The 20,073-nt window shown below is 61.0% G+C and overlaps 1 protein-coding gene across 2 annotated transcripts in view; it reads right to left on the bottom strand.

The window, feature by feature from the left end:
- Positions 1–4,428: 4,428 nt before the first annotated feature.
- Positions 4,429–20,073, bottom strand: part of STXBP1 (syntaxin binding protein 1) — a 59,137-nt gene continuing 43,492 nt past the window's right edge. Inside the window, exons 12-20 of one of the 2 annotated variants that reach the window (XM_028525123.2) lie at positions 19,982–20,047; positions 19,206–19,286; positions 18,832–18,970; positions 18,173–18,282; positions 17,051–17,152; positions 15,294–15,379; positions 11,960–12,114; positions 10,326–10,451; positions 4,429–6,322 (exon numbers count right to left, since the gene is read on the bottom strand). In XM_028525123.2, the coding sequence (XP_028380924.1) occupies positions 10,342–10,451; positions 11,960–12,114; positions 15,294–15,379; positions 17,051–17,152; positions 18,173–18,282; positions 18,832–18,970; positions 19,206–19,286; positions 19,982–20,047 (849 nt within the window). In that variant the 3' untranslated portion in view covers positions 4,429–6,322; positions 10,326–10,341. The remainder of the gene's footprint in view (positions 6,323–10,325; positions 10,452–11,959; positions 12,115–15,293; positions 15,380–17,050; positions 17,153–18,172; positions 18,283–18,831; positions 18,971–19,205; positions 19,287–19,981; positions 20,048–20,073) is intronic. The other variant, XM_028525124.2, reaches the window with a different exon arrangement.

The raw sequence follows: 20,073 nt of genomic DNA, 5'->3' as shown, positions 1-20,073 counted from the left end.
CCTGGACATCGCCACTCTGCCCCTTTGTGACCAGAGGAGGCTGGTCACTGGCCCCCAGATCAAGAAGTCCCTCAGACCAGCTTAATTCTTTGGAGATGGGGCTGCCCAGAATCGTTCTCTCGGTTCCCCCAAAGCGGGGTGGGGAGGCAGTGTGGGAAGAAATGGATTATTTTTATATTATATATCTTTTTATCCGAGCCAAACTGATGACATGCTAGGGTGCAGCAGCCTCTCACATGCTCGAAATGGACGTGTTACATAGAGGCTCCCACACTGGGCTCCCAGGGAGGCCCTGTCCGGGGGCCGGCTCGGTCTTCACAAGGCCCCATGGAAGTGCCCCGTGTGCCCCACGCTGACGCTGGCAGACCAAGGCCTGCTCTGTAGCTCTGGCCTGCGGGGGGCGCTGCAATGGAGAAACCGCTCTTCCCCCCATGCTAGTGGCCCAGGCACTTCCCGGGACAGCGGCAGGTCCTCTCCCTCCCTGCTGTCCTAGGGCCTGGCACTCAGCACTCGTCAGGAATGATGTGGTCCACCTGAAAGTCTGATGGCTGGACAAGAGGGGGCACGGGGTTCCTCCAGCACTTGGGGTTGGTCCGAGCAATAAATCTCGTGAACAGCGGGACACTTGCAGTGGGTGCCTGGGGTCCGGGAGGGGCCGGGGACAGGAGGTGGGTGGGCACTTCTGGCCGTGAGGCAGGTTGCAGCAGTGGTCGGTTCAAAGCGGGCTCAAGTCTGTCTGCCCTGGACCGCAGATGGGGCGATACAGGCCCTCGGGGAAAGAGGCCTGACCCAGTTCCCAAGATTTGGGGCTGGCCCCTCTAGTTCACAGCAATGCACCCCCTCAGCAGGACATCACCTCCTCCCTAACCTGGGAGGCTCCCCGACAGTGGCCCAGCCCAGGCAAAGGACCCCCATGGTGCCTGCACCGGCCAGCTGTCCTCTCCCTCCTCATGCCTCCTGGGTAGCTCTGAATCCCCAGCCTGGTGGGCAGCACGGTCAGCAGCCCCTCAGGCTGCCGGGAGCCCACAGAAGCTGTCAGCTCCGGGAACTGAACTCCCTCCTGTTGGCACCGGGGTGGCTCCTGGGGGCAGGGTGAGGTGTCTAAATGTGGCCACCTGGGCTTCCTGGCCGGCCTTCTGGGTGGTGGGGGTGGGGAAGGGGGTGCTCCAGGTTGAAGGATGCCCCTTCCTGGAGTTCATTTGGAGAGTCTCCCCATAGCTCCCTCTGCTGGGGCCACAGGTCATCATCACCTTCCCCAGTGGCACCATCTTACAGCCGCCTTCTGTGTCCCACGCTGGGGGCTGGTGCAGGTGGGCCAGAGCTGCTGGAGCTGCCAGCCTCTGTGATCTGAGTCTTCTGAAAGCAGCAGTGAAGTGCACACAGTGGCCGGTGGGCCGGGGCCCCGCCAGCTCTGGAAGGCCCTGGAGGGAAGGAAGCCGCGGCCCCACCCCCACCGACAGGGGCGTGGCCAGGCATCATTAAACATGCCGGACACCTTGCCTGCCTCTGTGGAGCACACGGCCTGATGAATTCATTTATCGAGGGTGTGTGTGTGTGTGTGTGTGTGTGTGAGAGAGAGAGAGAGAGAGAGAGAGAGAACTACCTCCCACTAGTGTGAGTTCTCGAGGCCCAGTCTGTCTTATTCGTGGCTGCATCCCCAGCACCTGGGATGAAAGTTGGCACATAGTAGGCGCTCAGTAAACATCTGCTCACTGACTAAGACCACACATGGAGGAAATTCCTGAATAACACAGCAAGGAGCTCGGTCCACCTTCCCTTCAGCACAACCATTTAAGTGGTGAAGATTTTTTTTTTTAAAGAAACAATGATTTAAAGTGTCTGGAAACTGTTCTAAGGGCATACAGGAAATAGAAAGGCATTCATTCAAGAAAAGTCTAAATCTCCCTAAGAATGAGTGTGGTATTTGAGCAATGACCCACTCTTATTTGCTGTGGTATTTTTTATATATATACTGTATTTTATATATATATATTTGCTCCCAGGTTCCTGGCACAGAGCTCTTGAAAAATTTCCTGAGTGTCTTTTGTTATTTATAACAAGCCCCTTTGGACCATACTTGAATTTATGCTAATGAGGTATTTCCTGAGTTGGGGATAGCTTCAGGATGGGGGCTGCTCATCAGAGAGACCAAGCAGATAATTAGAGGGCTAGAGCTTTTAGCAGACCCCAGCCCTACCCCAGCCCCACCCTGGACCTCCGGGGAGAGAAGAGGTGGAGGTTGATTGCAATGATCAGCTGCCAGTGATTCAATCAACCGTCCTACCCGGTGAAACCTCCGTAACAACTCCTAAACGTGGGGCCTGGGGAGCTTCCGGGTTGTGAACACCAAGCACGTCCAGAAAGCTCAATGAACTCTAAGTAAACTCAAGGAGATTCACACCTACACATATCACAGTAAAACTGTAGAAAGACAAAGACAACAGAATCTTGAAAGCAGCAACAGAGAAACTACTCATCACATGCATCGGCTCCTCAATCAGATTAACAGCTGACCTCTCAGGAGAAGCCACGGAGGCGAGGGGCAGCAGAAGGAGAAAATGCTGGAAGAGAGGCTGTCCACCAAGGATTCTATACCCAGCAAAACTATCCTTCAGCTCGGCACCACCCCCCACGGGCATCACTCACAGGAGGGGACAAGGCTGCTCAGCACGGTCCTGTGGATGTGAGCCAGGCTCGCCTGAGGCCAAGCTCTGCGCCCCTAGTCACTCTTCCATTCTGCCTCCCAGGAGCGAATGTCTGCTGTCACACTGAGGGGGCTGTACAGGCCCCTCAGCAGGGTGTGGCTGAGACCCCCAGCCTGGACCTGAGCTCCCGGAAAGGCCAAGCGGCTGGCTGCAGCTCTCGGACCTGTCTCGGTTGGGTACCACTCCTTACGGATTCAGCGCTATCTGCTTGGGTTTCGGAGCCCTCTCCCCTCCGAAGAGTATTGAATACAACTGGGGGGGGGGGCTTTTTGGAGGAAGGACTCGCAGGCTCCTCCTGAGCGGTATAGCCAGAGAACCGGGACTCCCAGCAGGAGCATAACACAGGCCGTCCCTGTCTGCCGTTGGGTGGAAGAGAGGGGGCTGGAACGGAGGGAGCGCCAGGGCCCCTGGGTCAAAGGGTGTCAGAAACTTAGTCAGGGACAGCAAGCCACTGCTCTGGGTCTGGAGGGTACAGGCAGCCCTGGGATGAGGGAACCAACGGGGTTCACTTTGCTTTACTGTGAGCTCCAAGCAGGACAATGTAGAATTGAACAATGCTGAGCTTGGACCTCACTCCACGGCGTTCTGGTCACCAGGGACACCACGCGGGGGGGATACAAGACGACGAGTGTCTGACGCTCCCCAGCGGGACGCGCTTCGTGGGTCACTGCGCCTCTCGGAGCCCAGCTCCCTCACCCGCAGAACGGGAGGGAGCCCACCCAACAGACAAGGTGCCTGAGGGGCCTGACTCGGAGCAGCAGCTCAACAGACGGTCACCGTCACCTTCCTCAGGGCGGGTCCTACGAGACAACCGCTGAGCTGGGGACCTCTGACTTCCATCGACTGGCCCTGACTTGTTAGATTTTGCAGTGCGGTGAAGGAGGCGGGATTTGGACGAAAGAGTGACTGAGACAAAGGAAGCATCCCTGCAAGGCACCCCGCCTGCATGTGCCCGGAATCCTAGCAGGTTCCCAGTGCGACCCGGCCCTACCTCATTGGTCTGCTCCCAGGGCCGGCCGAGCTCATCACAGTCGCCTCGGGTCATAAACGGCCTTCGAGGAGGCCAGCAGGGCAGGCCCCAGTGTCGGGTCTGGAAGGAAGTTCGTTAGAGGGCCAGAGGGCGTGGCAGCATCAGGAGCTGAAGGGAGCTGTGACATCGGGTGCAGTGATTCACCGCACGCCCTAAACAGGCCGTCCCCGCAGCTCGAGTCGGGAGCACCCGCAGAGGCAGCGCCCCGCGGGCTCTAAGACGGGGACGCTCTCCACAGGGAGCACAGGGCGAGGGAAGGCCTGCCTCGTCCACACGCCGTGTCCCGTGCTGCCGGGGCCCAGACAAGCTTCATGGATTGTCCCCAGACGTGAGACAGCTGCAGATCTTTACTTGTTTATTAAAGATTTTATTTATTTAGTTATTTTTAGAGAGGGAAGGGAGGGAGGAGAGAGAGAGAAACACCAATGTGGGGTTGCTGGGGGCCGTGGCCTGCAACCCAGGCATGTGCCCTGACCGGGAATCAAACATGCGATGCTTTAGGTTCGCAGCCCGCGCTCAATCCACTGAGCTACGCCAGCCTGTGTCCACAGCTGCAGATCTTAATGCAAGTAACGGTCGCCCGGAGCCAGAAGTCCAGGCCAGGGCCGGGCGGCTGGGCTCCGTTGCCGTGGACCGCTGCGAAAGCCTTCCTCCTTCCACTTCCCACAGTGAAACCCGTCGCGAGTCGCCACGGACACGGAGAGGGCGCTGATGGATTTCTTTATTAGACTGAGTGCTTTCGTACAGAACAGTACAGAGATGATACATGTTTGTGCTTCAATACTTTCAAACACTGAGATTCGGGTAGGTTCCAGGTAAACAAGTTTCAAGACAGACTAACTTTTTTAAAATATCCTTTTGATAAATTATCTTTATATAAATAACAAGGAAAGGAAAACCAACGTGTCTGACGAACAAGGCCCTGCGGCGTGAGCACTGTTGGCCGGGGGAGGGAACCGATGCGGGAGTACCTAGCGGCTCTGTCCCGGGGAAAGCAGCTACCGGGGGGAGGGGCAGACCTGGGCACTATCTGAGTGCCGAGGGCCGAGAGTTCGCAGCCTGGAGGAGAGGACGCAGCGATGCACCTACCACCTACCGGGCGGGCGGGGGCAGTTCGGGGGGGGGGGGGGAGGGGGGGCGGGGCGGAGGGGAACTAGCACACATCACGTTTGCAACGACGTCACGAGACAGTAATATACACACGGTCTGCAGGAGTCAGAGGGCGGCAGGGGGCTGGACAGGGGACATTTTTGTGACTTCCACTGTCATTGTATTTCACGGCCACAGCAGCAGAACGAAGGGCGCGCTCGCTCGCGGAGAACGGGAGCTGCTGAGTCTCGAGGCTGCCGAGACGTCCTGCCGGCATTTGCTTCTTTAGTTTTTGCATTAGAGCTAAGTTTTATACAGCTAAGTTTTATACAGAGAATAAAATGATCATTTTCTCTTACAAGCACGATGACACACAATCCCAAGTTACAAAAAATAAAATATCAGGGAGTATCTCAAACTGAGGATAATCTGGGTGGGGAAACACCTGTCTAAATCCAAGGGCGGTCCTTGCGGCTTGCCTGACGCCTCCTGGAAGGGGTCCTCCGACCGGCTGCCGGCAGGAGCCTTCCTGTTCCAGTCCCTTCCGGACCCCTGAGCTCTGCCCAGGCTGACCCCGCTCTGGTCAGAGGGATCAGGCCTAACCACTTCTCCAAGAGACAAGGTCCCCAGGGGGAGCCTGCCCCTCACTTGTCTGGGCACAGTGCCTTAGACTGCAGAGTGTCTCCCCTCAGGACCCCAGCCCTGTGGACACGGGCCAGGGAGGGTGCTGTGACAGGCGGAACGCCAGCTGGCATGTGGCCTGACTTCACATGGACCGCACCAGGGTACGGGCCTCCGGGGAAAGCAAAGAGGCTGGTTCCGGCTCCAGCCCCCCGAGACACCACCTGAGCTTCTTCACCGCCCAGCTCGTGTGGATGAGAGCGGGCACTGAGGGGCGGGACCCGGAGTGACGGGGCAGATCTATCCTCAGTTTGCAGGACTCCCGGCACAGACCTCCAAGTCCCAGAAAGAACAGAAACAGCCCAGGACAGGCTTTTCAAAACACCCAAGCGTCTACCGTCCCATACTCAAGCAATTTGCACAAGTCACACCGGGTTATGTACAAGGTCACGGAATCCTAACTAGTGGGGGGAAGGCGTCCGTTCGTTCTAAACAGTTCCGGAACGGCTCCTGCAGCGCGCCCCTCACGCACGGGCTTCTCCTTTTAGGGTGCGTATAGAAGAGAGTCTTCTTAAAAAACACAATGCATTATTTTCTTTGTTTCAAACGAGAAGAGGGTGTCATTAAACACGAGAACTCAGCGGTGGCTGCGCGGGCCGGGGCGTGCAGAGCGGGAGGGGGGAGGAGAGAGGGTCAACGAAGCTGCGGAGGAGGAGGCGGAGAGCGGCAGGGGCTGCGGAGCGCTGGGCTGGGGGAGGAGGCTCGCTTGCTTTGGGGAGGGGCGGCTTATTTTTTTAACTGCTTATTTCTTCATCTGTTTTGTTCAGCTTCTTCAGCGTGTCCAGCAGTTTCTGTGGGGTGAGAATGTGCGTGGATCCTGGGGAGGCAGAAAACACAGTGAGCTCACCCACTCCGGTCCGGCGCACTCTCTCCTTCCCTGCTCCTCTGGGTTCCCGGCCAGTGTCCCCGCTCCCCACACCCCCGCCCCGGTCTTGGTCAGTGGGAGCAAGGAGGGGGCTGGGCGCTGGGGCTGGGGCCAGGCCGCCACAGGGCTGGGAGACGTCTGGGGGCTGCGGATAAACAAAACACATCCTCCGGCTCAGGCGGGGTCGAGGCTGCACCAGGGAAGGAGCGTGCCCCTCACGCAGGGCTCAGCGCCATCTGCCAGGGGACAGGGGACAGGGACAGGGCGGCTGCATCGTGAACTCCGAGGGGAAGCAGGGGGAGGAATTCCATACCACAGGGCAGGGGACAAGGTGGGGGACGGGCAGGGTCGTGAGGGGCCTGTGTGTGGAAAGAGCGGTGCGGTGCGTGGGGGGAAGTCCACGGGCGGAACACCCTGGGGGAAGTCACTGACCTCTGGAGCCAGCGGGCTGGCACTGCCGTGGTGGGCGGGGCCTCAGGTGTGAAAGGGAGGGGCCGGGGTACCTGAGGCCTTACCTTGCAGACACCGTGCATTGTAAGAGATTAGAAATGCTTGCAAAAATTTAGGCTAATGGAATTAGATATACTTCTACTGCAAAAATAAGAAATAAAAATAAATGAAGTCCTTTCTCGTAAGGAGAGAGAGATCTAGTAAGTGCGGTAAAAAAAGATGCATGGACCGAGCGGGCTGGGCATGGACTCGCTCAAACAGAACAGAAGCGGCTTGGGTGTGTGTATGCGTGAGGCCCGCGCACATGCAGCGGCGGGCTCCAAAGAAAGACGTCCCGGTGGCGGAGAACTGAAAAGAAATCCGTACTTGAAAATGTGCCTCCCTGGAGATGCGGGCCAGGGAACAGGGGGAGGGAACAGAGACCTCGGGATGCCAGGTTCCCACCCCGAGGACGGGCAGAGGAGGCAAGGCTCTGGCTGGCTCGTGGGGGGGTGATTCCACACACCCACAAGGTCCCCCGTGCCTCCGACCACTGCGTGTCCAGCTGGCCTGAGACCACTGGGGCCGCGGGCCTCGGACCCCCTGGTCAGTCCAAACCGGCAGGAAGCCTGTAGGGCCTTCCCTGGTGCGAGAGGTTTCTGCCAACATCGCGTCCTCTGCGGCTCAGGCCCCAGCCACCTGTCACTGCGACTTCCCACCCGCCGAGCGTGACATCCCCGAGCTCTAAGCCTGACTTGTGATCCCGCACACCTGCGGCTCCTTCTGCAGACGCGGCACGGGGGACAGCAGTACGTCCTGGGTGTTGTTATGGCGCTCCTTTCCCCCGAAGCACACCCGCTGCTGTGACCGTACCCGCCCCCCCCCGCCCACGACGCCTGCAGAGAGTCGAGGCTGTCTACGGACGGGCAGTGGGTGGGCTCTGCACACAGATTCCGGTCTCCGTCCCACTGAAAAACGAAGCTTGACTGACCCCAATCCGGAATAAGGCAAAATACTCGATGCAGAAAACCAAAACCTTCCCCCGGGTGCAAGCGCCGAATGCTCACCAGTGCTCACCCCGCCTCTCAGCCAGCCCCCTTTCACGGCCCCCGGCGGCCTCTGCAAGCCCCTGGCGATCAGCGCTCTCAGACCATCACCCAGAGCGCAGGGATGAAGATCTAATGAACAGGTTAGTGTCCAGACAATCTGAAGAGAGGGGTGATCAGCAGGGGTCCCAGTGAGGCGGTGGCACCTGCCCTCCAGCCCAAACCCGGGGCGCCGGCCCCAGCTCCAGGAGAAACGAAGCCACGCACCGGCACCCGTGCATGGGCCCATGGGGGGCACCCGTTCACTGCTGAGCAAGAGAACTCGTCTGGTCCCGAAAGCCGCACCACTGCAAATACCAGCGTGCGGGAGGAGACGACCCCGGCGCACCCACGCTCCGCACCGGCCTGGCCTGCGGTCACCGAGACGGTCACGACGGAAGGGCGGGAGGCAGACTGTAATCCGCTTTCTGACCTGCCTGGTAGCAGGGCCCTGGACTTTGCTATTTCTTACCGGAACTCCCTAAAACCCAACAAAGCCTTCCAGAAGCCACAAGTGTACAACCAGAGCCTCTCTGTGCCCCCTTTGCTCTGACGGCGGCTGAGACGCGCCCTGCGGATGGAGCCTTACGCAGAGGACGCCGGTCTGCGGAGGAGAGGCTGCTCCTGAAGCGGGAGCCCAGACAGAGGCCCGGCAGGGGCCTGTGGGGGCTTGTGATTCTTTCAGACCCCAAAGTGGCTGCCATTGCGGCTGCCTCAACTCGGTGTCTGTCCTTCTGCGTCTTCAAGGACATCTCGGGGCAAGCGCCACCCACCCTCCTGCCACCTGCACACAGAGCCGGACAGCTGACTACCAGCCTACCAAGGGGCTCCCAAACAATGGCCGTCTCCAGTCACTGCGCACCACTGGGCTTTCCTTGGGATGGCAGCCTGGGCAGGGTGGGAGGCCCCGGGGAGCAGCCGGCCCCGGTGCCCTGACTCATGGCCACTTGCTGTCTCTCACCTCTCTGCTGCCCGGGGGGGCCTCTGCCCAGGGGAGGGAAGGGAAGGAGGGAAGCAGCCCGACCTCCAGAGCGCGTCCTTGGCAGACCAGCACACTCCTTTCCCACAGACGAGCCCCTCGTGCCTCCCGGCCGAGGTTCCGGTGGACCTTCCTCCGAGGTCCCCAGGGGGTGGGCGCGAGAGGGCGCACTGCACGGCTTGGGTCACCAACCGGAATTACCGAACTGCAGATGGTCAGAGCCTGGGGGAGCCTCGCACCCTGTGACCGGGCCTCCCTGTGCTCCGCACTCTGGTCCCCACTCTTTCCAGGTGACTCCCATTCTGAGACCCAGCAGGCCACGTCTCACCCAAGAGGAGGGGCTGTTTGCAGGGTCCACTGTCGATGGCCTGTGTGAAGTCAGGCACACGGACTGTGGCCTCCTCACAGAGCGGGTGACGAGGCTACGGCCCGACTGATGTCACAGCGCAGTTCTGTACTGATCTGCTGCTGCGGCTCGTCAGAGGAGGTTCCCGGCACGCACGAAGGGGGAAGAAGAGAGGAGAGAGCGTGGGCAGGAACGAAGTCTGGGTGACCTACCCCCGGACAGCGGGTCCCGGGGGAACCGCGATGAGGGACAGTGCGGTGGGAGAGAGATGCCACTCTTGCAAGAGCAGAGGCCCCTCCCCGAAGGCTCCCAGATCTTACCAGGAGGCCTGGGGGAATGGAGGGTGTGACTACTCGACGCGTGCAAGGATCACAGGAGAAAGAAAATCAAAGCAGCTACTGAAAAAGCAAGTGACTAGCGAGTGCTGTTTGCCCCAGAGGGACACGAGACACGGCTCCTCCCACGGATGGCTGAAGTCCACCAAGGACGTGGTGGCGTGTGACCCCATGACCCCTTAGAAACTGCTCCCCGGGGCAAGTGCCTGCCCCCAGGAGGAGGCATCTGCACGTCTAACTACCACGGCCTCAGAGTCTATCCTGACTCCGTCCTTCGAGCCTGCCCCGTGATCAGGGCCCTCGGGCGTCTCCCTGGGGGCTCTGCCTTCTTGGGCCAGGCTGCCCCTCGGATGCCTGTGGGCTTCCTTGAAGTGTCCACCCTGTGTCCCCGCCGGGACGCGGTGCACTCTCTTCCGGGCACCCACACACTCGCCCCCGAGCCCGCGGGCTCGGGCGCCGGACCTCTGGCATCCCTCAACTCCCGGCCCCTCTGCGCACGGCGGCGAGTCCCGGGTGCGGGGTGAGGCCCAGTGGCTGGGCCTCCTCCGGGCTGAGCAGCGGGCAGCTAAGGTGCGAGGGGGCCCCCGCGGCCGGGTGCGAGAAGGCAGCATCGGACACATTTTCAATCGGTGTGAACAACTGCAAGCATTTTCTTGTTAAAAAAAAAAAAAGTCAAATAAATAATAAACTAAAAAAGGAAAAAATAAAAAAGAGTGACGGAATAATCAAAGAAAACCCTTCCGAGTGGAAGAGTTTCTTTTCTGTAATAAGCTGCTTTTACTTTGTCTCTTTGGCTCTCACTCCATTGTTGGAGCCTGATCCTCAAAAGATACCCTAGAGGACTCCCTGAAGTCGGGGTGTCTCAGGTCCATGAGAAATTTGGTGGGAGTGAGAATGTGAGTAGAACCTGCGGGAGAACAGAGGCCAGCTGACTGCTTGAACACAGGTACGTTACAGGAGCATGCCAAGTTAGGCCTAGGTGGTACGCAGCCAGCGGGGGGTGAGGAAGCAAGGTGCTCACACGCGCCCGTGCACACGCACACACACACATGCACACGCACGGCGAGGACGGCTGGCGTGCACGAAGCCGCAAGGCCACGCAGTGGACGTCGGCTGTCGGAGCCAGGCCCTCCGTGAGTCTGTGGGCCCCCTTCTCCCCCCGGGCCCCCACCCCCCAGCAGGGAACCTCGGGTCAGGGCCAAGGCTGACGAAGGAGGGTGACCCCCAAGCCCGGCTCTGACAGCTTCTGCCCAGCTGCGTGTGAGCTGGGGGTTATGCAACACACACACGCAACACGTATGCGAGCAGGGAACACAGGGAGCTGCAGCCTGGGGCCTACGTGACAAAGAGGGAGACACGGTGCAGGGAGAAGTGGCGGCCAGGCGGAAGCTGCAGGGCGTGGGGAAGGGAGGAAGGGTGCCCATCTCCCCACTGAGCGGCGGCAGCTAGGAGGCGGTGGACAGTGCCGGGCCCATCTTGGGGACACCCAGCCGCGGCCACACGGACTGGCCTGTGGACCCTGCTCCCTCTGAGGGCCTCGGGGGCACTGCGCTCGGTCACCCCGAAGCAGAGGCACAAAGCCGACACGTCTTACCGAGACAGGGGACGGTGCAGGACCCGCCGGGGCAGTGCGTGCCGACAGCCTCGGGCCAATTACGGCCAAGAGGCGCCCGGGCGAGTGCCGCTCCATGTCATCAGGGGGCAGACGGGACGGGGAGGAACACCTCTGGAGAGAGCAAGGCTTCCCCAGCTCACTCTCTCCCCTCCAGCCCTAGGGGCTGTGGACGTGCCCACGGGCTCGGAAAAGGGAGGGAAACCGCCTGCTGCAGTGAGGCAGCTCTTGCAGGCGTCTGGGGCCCTCTGGGAAGCCGCCGAGAAGCACCAGATAGGGGGCGACCAGCTCAGGGGGGAGGAGGACCAGGCAGGGGGCCCCTCAGCAGAGCCCAGCGGTCAGGCTGACGTGTTGGGCAGTGTCTGCCGTCTCTGACCGAGAGGTGAAGGTCAGGGTCAGAGTTCCCCTTCTGTCACTGATGCCAGGACACTGACAAGTCCCGCCTCAGGCTAGCTGGAGGCTGGAGGTGGGTGTTCTCGGCCCCACCTGGTTGGCCAAGGAGGCTGCAGCCTGCTGAGGCGGGGTCAGTGCCCCAGGGGACCCGCAGAGCGGCGGCAGGAGGAAAGTGAGCCCGGGGCCTGTGGGGTCTGAGTTTCGGCACTGCCCACCGCACACAGCACAGCGGCCTCTCATCCGGAGACAGCGTAGACCGGAGGAAGGAACCCTTCGCCCCTTCAGCTTTTGCCAGAGGCTAAGTCTGGCGGTGGCCACAGACAGTCAGAGACAGAACCAAACACCGAAGCATGGAATGGAGCCACAGTGCGGGGAAGCGGCCCCTCCCCCTAGAGAGCGCGCCCACTCACCTATCAGCACCTCCCACTTGCCGTTGGCCTGGGTCACCTCGTAGGCGCAGCGCATCTCGCTCAGACTCACGCCTCCCAGGATGAAGATGATGAGGCGGGGGCCGCTGCGGTACTCCCCCGGGGCCTTGTTCTTGTGCCAGTGCCCGTAGCGGGCGCTGGGGGGGGCGGGGGGAGAGAGAGGTTAATGACGTTCGTCCGCACTTCCCGTACTCACCGCTTCGAACCTCCGTGCCTCGTTCCCACACCGCTCTGCACACGCACCGCTCTGCACACGCACCGCTCTGCACACGCGCCGCTCTGCACGCTGCTCTGCACACGCACCGCTCTGCACACGCGCCGCTCTGCACGCTGCTCTGCACACGCACCGCTCTGCACACACACCTCTCTGCACATGCACCGCTCTGCACACGCACCGCTCTGCACACGCACTGCTCTGCACACGCTGACCGCAGAGCAGGTGCGCAGTGTTGTGGACTGAATCGAAGTGCAAATAGCAAGCGCCCTGGCCGCCTGGAGGAGAACCGTTCTGCGTGCCGGGGCCGTGCTGTGACCAAGCTACTCTCTTGGGAACACGCGGGCCACAGACCGGTTCAGGTCGGCTTCACGGTTGGACACGTTAAGTTCAACGGCTCCAGCCGGCATGATGCTCGTCTGGGAGTCTACCCACCCCGGGGGTACGTGTTTCTCGGCCTGCCCGGGGGAGACTCTGCTGGCGGCGAGCAGCAGCAGAGTCTGGGGCCTGGCTGCAGCGCAAACGTGCACCGAGAGCCCCCCGTGGCTGGGCCGCCCCGGCCCCAGGAAGCCAGCCTGCGGCAGGCACAGCCCTTGCACCGCACCAAGGCTCACGGCTTAACCAGAGGGAGTGGGCAGAGGGTGGGCAGGGGAAGCGGGTCCTGACTGCGCTCGGAGACAAACACAGCGAGCTCAGGGCCGCTGAGCGCTGTCCGGGCGCCCCTGGGGAAGGCTTCCCGGAAGAGGTGGCCCCTCCGTCCCTGAGCTTCCTCAACAGCCCTTCACCTTGTCCAGGTTAAGAAAATGGAGAACACGGAACAAGACAAGGAGAGCAAGTCTCCCCTGGACAGCGGACTCTTCGCCCTTCACCCCGACTTACGACAGCAGCAGAGCCCCGCTCCATGTCTCGGAGGCCCCGGGGCCCGAGGGGCCGGCACAGGGAACCTCGCAGTCACCCTCTCTGCCTGAGCGACCGTCCGACCCCTGCCATCGCCCACCGGCCTGGCTGGGGAGCTGCCTGGGATTCTGTGTTTTACTCCAACTCTGCAGCGAACACTGGGCCTGCGTGTGCTCCCCGCACCCCACCCCAGGAGTAGGCACGAGAGTGAAGACAGGGGTGGGGGAGGGGGCAGGAGAGAAGATGGGGGGCACAGAGGCGAAGGCAAGGGTCCTGAAGTGAGCCCTGGGAACTGCACATCAGAGCGCCAGCGGGCGCCCTCCCGGAGCTGGGGGCGCCCCGTCCCACGTTCCCGAGCTCGCCCTGACTGTCCTCAGGGGCCAAGGGAGGCTCTCGCGTGGGACACACAGCAGCGCTCTGGCTCTGAGCGCCCTGCCGTCTCGGGGAAGGGGCTGGACTGCCGTGGGTCAGGGAGGGCCCGGACCACGCAGACAAGGAGGCAAGGGGAGCATCAGCAGGTGGACACACCCACAGACACTGCAACGTCCCAGCGACCGGCTGGGGCGGCGGCATCCGAGAGCACAGTGGGGAGGGCCCGAGAGTGGTGGTCTCAGGGAGGAGGAGGAGGAGGAGAGGAAGAGCTTTGAAAAACAAGCCTTGCAGGCACCCCGGCCGGCCAAGAACACACGGGGCGGAGGACCCAGGGAAAGACTGCTGGCAGCTCTACCCTGAGGCTGGCTGAGCGACGCCCGGCACCCCCAGCGCGTGGCAGAAACCCGGCACAGCCCCGGCTCCCAAACTGCCGTGAGAATGGGCCTGAGGCGTGGGGATGCGGCCGACGAGGCAGTCGTCCCCTTCTCAGTTAATGAGTAGAACTAACCCACTGGTCCGAAGTGAAGACACCGCGCCTGTCGGTGCCGGCTGCTCTGGACACCGAGCAGGCACAAAGCCCCGCCCTCCCTGCCCTCCCTGCCCTCCCGAGGCTGACGCTCTGGGCGGGGCGGCTGGCCGCGGCGGACGGGGCAGACCCAACAGCGCACCGCGTGGGGGCGGCGTCCGTGGAGAAAGATAAAGCAGGGACAGACGGGGGAGCGTTGTGGGGAGGTCGCGATTTTTTCTTTATTTTCTGTGACACCCTTATTGAGTGACAGTTCCTGTATCACACAATTTGCTCGTCAAAGTGTGCCATGTGATAGTTTTTTAGTATGGTCACAGAACTGTGAGTGATCTCCGCAGTCAGTGTTAGACCGTTTTACACACACACACACATATACATACATATATATGTATATACATAGAGAGAGAGAGAAAGAGGGATTTGTTGCTCCACCCATCCATGCATTCATTGGTTGATTCTTGTATGTGCCCTGACTGGGGATCGAACCCGCAACTTTGGCATACTGGGACAATGCTCTAACCAACTGAGCTACACAGCCAGGGTTTGGACCATTTTAATCACTCCCATAAGGAACCCCATTCCCATCAGCGGTCACTCCCCACTGCCCCACCCCCACTCCCATCCCCCGTCCCTGGCAACCCCTACCCTACTTTATCTTCACAGATTTGCCCATTCCGGACATTTCCCATAAACGGAATCACACAATATGGTCTTTTGTGATTTCCTCTTTCTCTTAGCAGAATGTGTCAAGGTTCATCGATGTTGTAGCATGGATCGGTAGTACTTCATTCCTTTTTTGGGTAAACACTATTCCACTGTAGGAATCTACCACATACTGATTACCGCCCACCAGCTGGTGGACATCTGAGCTATGCATGGGGGGTGCTGCCGGGCGCACTGACGCACCGTGACTTTAAACACGGTGGCTAGGGAGGGCCGTAGAGGGTGGTGCTTGGTTAAAGACCTAACGGAGCTAAGAGGCAAGCCTTGCAGGTGTGTCGGGGACAGATCGTTTCAGGCAGAGGGGAAAGGGAGTGCAAAGGTCCTGAGGCAGAAGCAAGCCTGGCATGTTCACGGAGAGCGAGGCGGCGGCTGCGGCTCCGGTGGAGCGACAAAAGGGAGGAGCGAGGAACAGGCCTCAGGGGGAGAGAGGCCAGAGCAGAAGGGACCCTTGGGTGGGCACAGCGAGGACCTGCCCTGCACCCTGGCTATGCCGGCGGCATCGCAGTGGGACTGCCCAATGGCTGCCGCCCAGCCTGAGCGGGCCCCGCCCCCGCCCACTCGGTTGGGGGGGGGCTCTCACCCACCTGACAGCAGTGGTGCTGAAGGAGGCAGAGGAGCGGGTGGAGATATACGGGTAGTGCTTGGTGTCCAGTTTGTCCTCAATAGTGTCCTGGCAAGAAAAGAGACAGACGTTAGCTTTGCCGCCTGTTGGAAAAGGGACGGTGGGGACCCAGGTAAGACGACTGGAGGAACAAGTCACTCGGCGAAAACCACGGCCAGGTGTGTCACAGCCAGAGCCCCGCCCTGCTGCCGGTGGGGGGGCGGGGCGGGGCCGGTGCTGAGGGCCAGTGCTCGGCGAGGGGGCGGTGTGCCCTACGTCTGTAGGTTTGCTCTTTAAGGGAAGTTAAAAAAACTGCATTGATTTTTCCTGCTTCCCCTCCAATTCTCTTTTCTCCCTCTTTATATCCCGTATGAGATGATGCCATGGTCTGTCCCGCACATCCCTGACACTGAGCATCCGTTGTGTAGAAACCAGGCACTGGCAGCTTCTCAGGCAAGAGAACGCTGTCCACCCTCAGTCTCCCCAGGGGCTAATTACCTGGTGGGCGGATTCCCTCTGTCCACCTCCCGCTGCCTAGAAACTGACACCCCTCCTCGTGACTACCACGCGGAGCCCACACATGCCTTTCCGGGGGGCTGGGGGGAGGGGAAGAACGAGGGAGCAGAGAACAGTGGAAGGAGTGAGACTGGGGGTGGCCTTGTCTCCTGCACCCCGCAGAGCAGCTGGTTTCTCGATGCCTCACGCTCACACGTCCTTCCAGTTTGCGAGAGTTAACAACAGGAGGCTGACTTGCTGCATATATTCACAATGTGTCAATTCAGTATGAACGCCTGGTCTGCTATGAATTAACAAAGTGATCCTGGGCACGTCCCATCATCCTCGGGACCCGGTCCCGTCCACCTGTCCAGTGTGGGGGTTGCCCAGATTTCTCCAGCCCCACCCCAACGTTCCTGCAGGCTGGGCTCTCCGCAGGGCCCCCCACCCCGGGAGGGGTGGGAGGGACGGGCTGCTGCATGGATACAAAACGACCGCTGCACGGCGCCCAGCATGGGGCCGGACGACATGTCAGTTGTGGGCACAGGACCCAGGTATAGAAATGTGACCCAAACACCACGCGGCGTACGTGCACATAAAGAGCCCCCCAGACATGCGCTACAGGAGTCCGGGGGGCCTCTGTGGGGCTGGGTGTCAGACGGGCCGGGTGGCGTGCGGAGCGGTGAGATCTGAGGGGACACCGAGGGGAGGCAGGGCTCAGAAAGTGGAGAGGCGAGCGAAAACGTCCCAGACCAGGGGTGGGTCTCACGGAAGGGCAGAGGCAGCGATGCGCTGGCAGGTCTCTGGCTGGCGGGGAGCAGGGCTGAGGGAGGGGAGCGGGGGAGTGGGGCAGGCTGGGGTCGCGAACCCGGAGAGTTCGCACCTGCAGGTGGCCGCGTGGCACGGCCACACCTCAGCGTGAAACTCATGGCTCGTTGGACCTTTGGATGCTGTGGCGTGAGCGGTTCCTTTAGGTGTGGGGCCATCCAGGGGTCTCGAATAGGGGCTAGACTATACAGATCTTGGGGATTTGCACCTGGGAGTCCACAAAGCCTGTTCTCCACAAGCTCTCAGGACAAGACGTGCGATGAGGCCTGAAGGAGCTCTGGAGACCCGGACGCCAGTCCTTTGGGTATTACTGCCGCCTGACAGCTGGTGAAGCCGGAAGCGCCTGGGCCTCCAAGTGAAGGGCCCTGGGCCCGGCCGTCCTTCTCCTCCCCTCCACACCCCCTCACCATCACTGACCTCCATGATGTCTTTAATGATCGGGGTCCATCGCGAGAGCTGGTAGGTCTGCTCGCTGATGCGCTCCTTCCGTTCTGGCTTGCTCCTGCGGCGCAGCGTGGACTAAAGGCAAACAGGACACCGAGGTGAGACGGGGGCGGGGCCCCAAGGGCCCAGGCGGCCTCTGGAGATCCCCCCCAGGACGCCCTTCGGAGAGGCAGCACGCACAGAGCCTGGGTGGGGGACGGCTTCCCCGGAGAAGCCGAACGGACGCCTCTCTCAGGAACCCGGAGCAACGCCGGGTCTTGAGAGTCGTGAAAAATGGCAAATGCGGGTCGAATGTGAATGTCATTAAAAAAAAATTGAGATAGTTAAAAAAATATTTTGCTGTTGATAAATTACAGGAGAAAATACTACTTTGGGTACAACCTAGTCTTTGATTTTTTTTTCAACAGCACAGAACGCAGGGAAGAAACCGCCTCCCTTCCCGTTTGGTCCCTCCTGGGCACATCGGCCGAGAGACGCCGCCTGTGGCTCCAGGACAGAGCCTTTGGCTCCAAGGTTCCCCAAGGAGGGCGTCTGCGACTCCGGCTTGACTAGCACAGGCCCCAGCCGACTGCCTGGGGGGGGGGGGGACGGCGCCCCGGGGGTCCCCACCAGCGAGGCTCCCAGCCAAGTGCTCTGCTGGGCACTTAGCCCCTTCCTCCCCCTGGGCCCAGCCGCCCCCAGAGTGCACTGTGCGGTGGGTCGGGCCTCCCCTCGACCTGCCCTGACTCGTCCCCTGTCACCACCAGTGCGGGACACTCAAAGCGGCAGGACCGCTGGGCGCTCAGTGGTGCTGCTCACAGAAGCGGCTGCGTGTAGGCGTCCAAAGTTGGAGCCGGACTAACCAGCAGAAACTGGCGCGACTCCTTTCGTGGGCTGGCTCCCACACGCAGCTCGGCGTTAGTGACCGTGGGCTCCAGGGCGGATGTGCACGCCTGGGCTCTCGGCGCTAAACCCCAAGTTTACTGACGTCTCTATGGCCTTAGTCCTCTGATTTTCCCTGTCTCCCCTCTCTCAGTGGTGACTGTGTGTACCCTATGCTGCCCACCAGCCTCCCTGCTGCCCCGCTCCCGCCCCACCGCGAGGCTGGCCCCTTACGTCCGTGACGATGGGCACGCCCAGGTGCGCCATGTTGGTGATGATCTCACTGTCCTCCGGCGGGATCTGCGCGTGCTGGATCAGTTTGTTCAGGTTCTCCTCGGTGATGCCTGTGGGAATGAACCCTGGTGGTCACCACACCCACACTGCCACCCACTGTGCCCGCACACACTCAGAGGCGGAGCCAATCTCGGGGCGGGGCGGGGAGAGCACCCCTGCTCCCCGTGGGGGTTAGTGGGAGTGACTCTGTTCGCTGCACCCACTTTCCCGTCAGATGAGGACAAGACCAGGACCCCCACCCGGTCCACCCCCGCCACTCCGTCCTGGGCTGTGACCACCCGCGGGAGCCCTCACGGTCTCTGGCTCCCTCTCTCTCCTGTTTCTCAGCCGCCCCTGCCGCCCTGGGCCCACGACAAGAGAGTCTCCGTGCCCATATTTTTGCAGAGGACACTCGTGGGCAACCACGATGGGGGTGAAGCTGGCCCCGTCCTCGGCTCCACGGCCGCACCACAGCCGGCCCTCGAGTTACGGGGAACGCAGCCTCCCGTGAGCACGGGTTTGCCTGCGCTCCAGTTTAAATGCCCTTTTCACCTCTTTCAAACCACTGCTCGCCGGGTCTCCTCCCTCCCTCGGCCCCTCTCACGGGGTGCCCTCCCTACCGTTCTTCAGAAAGATGTAGAGGAGGATGATACGGATCTTGTCGTAGGTGCTGACGTTGGCGTCCAGCAGGATGGGCACGATGGCCCGCATGGGGTCCTTGATCTTCTCGCCTTCGGCGTCCGTGCCCATGGCCAGGTCCTGCAGAAACACACGGCGTGGGCCCACTTCGGGTGGCCGTCCAGACAGGCGGCAGCTACGAGCAAACTGCCGGTCCAAGGACGCCTGGAACCCGCGGCAGGGCCAGAGAGGTGAGACACATGGCCTAGTGGGCTTCCCCGTGTCTGCTTCCTATGTTCCGCAGGGCGTTCAAGGTCAGAGGTTAAAATCCCGCTGCGTCAGCGGGTACGGCAGGACGAGGAGGAAACGGTCCTACCTGCTCCACCCGGCAGAGCTTGTCCACAGTGCCCTGGTAGTGCTTCATGCAGTCCTCGGCCAGGTGCAGGTGGGTGGAGTACTAGGAGAGAGCAGAGAGGGCGGTCAAGGAGTTTCTCAGGCGTCCGGGCAACATGGGCCGGGCACCTGCGACGCACAGACACCGGCTGGGCACCGCGGCGTCCGCAGCCCGGTGAAGGGGAGGACGCGTGCGCAGGCCGGCACGTAAACGCCACGAGGCAGGGAGGTCTGTGCGCCAGGAGAGAGGGACAGACCACGGTGCAAACGAGGCCCGAGGAGGAAGGAACCCTTCGTGGGCAGGGTGTGTGACGGTTTCACGATGTGTCCACAAATTCTTTGATATCCTTCCCTCCAGGGGGAGGAGCTTAGTTCCTCTGTCCTTGAGTGCGGGCTGGATTTAGGGACTCGCTTCTAACGGACAGTGTGGAGGAAGTGACGTGTGACATCCCAGATCAGGACGTAAAGGGCACTGTGACTTCTCTCTCTCTCTGTCACTGAGTCTGGGGAGCCAGCTGCCATGTCGTGGTAACACTCAAGCAGCCCCGTGGTGAGGTCCATGAGAAGAGGGACGGGAAAGATAAAGAGAAAAAATAGAAAACAAGCTGTCTAGCCCCACCTCCGTTCATGCTGACTAAAAACCGAAGAGTCTGAAAACCCGCAGATGCTAGAGCATTGGTTCGTGCAGCGGGCCTCGGAGATGCCTTTCGGAGGCTGTGTGCATGCACGATTCCGATCGGTCGCTTTGGACCGCCATACCTTGCTGAGCTCCTTCTGGTACTGGGGCATCTTCTTCAGCATCTGGGACAGGTCCCGCATGGTGGTCTGGAAGGGCAAGGAAAGCACGTGGG

Source organism: Phyllostomus discolor, chromosome 3, assembly GCF_004126475.2.
Source record: "Phyllostomus discolor isolate MPI-MPIP mPhyDis1 chromosome 3, mPhyDis1.pri.v3, whole genome shotgun sequence".
NCBI lineage: Eukaryota > Metazoa > Chordata > Mammalia > Chiroptera > Phyllostomidae > Phyllostomus > Phyllostomus discolor.
The sequence above is the reverse complement of the archived record's forward strand: the minus strand, read 5'-3'. Positions and strand labels throughout refer to the sequence as shown.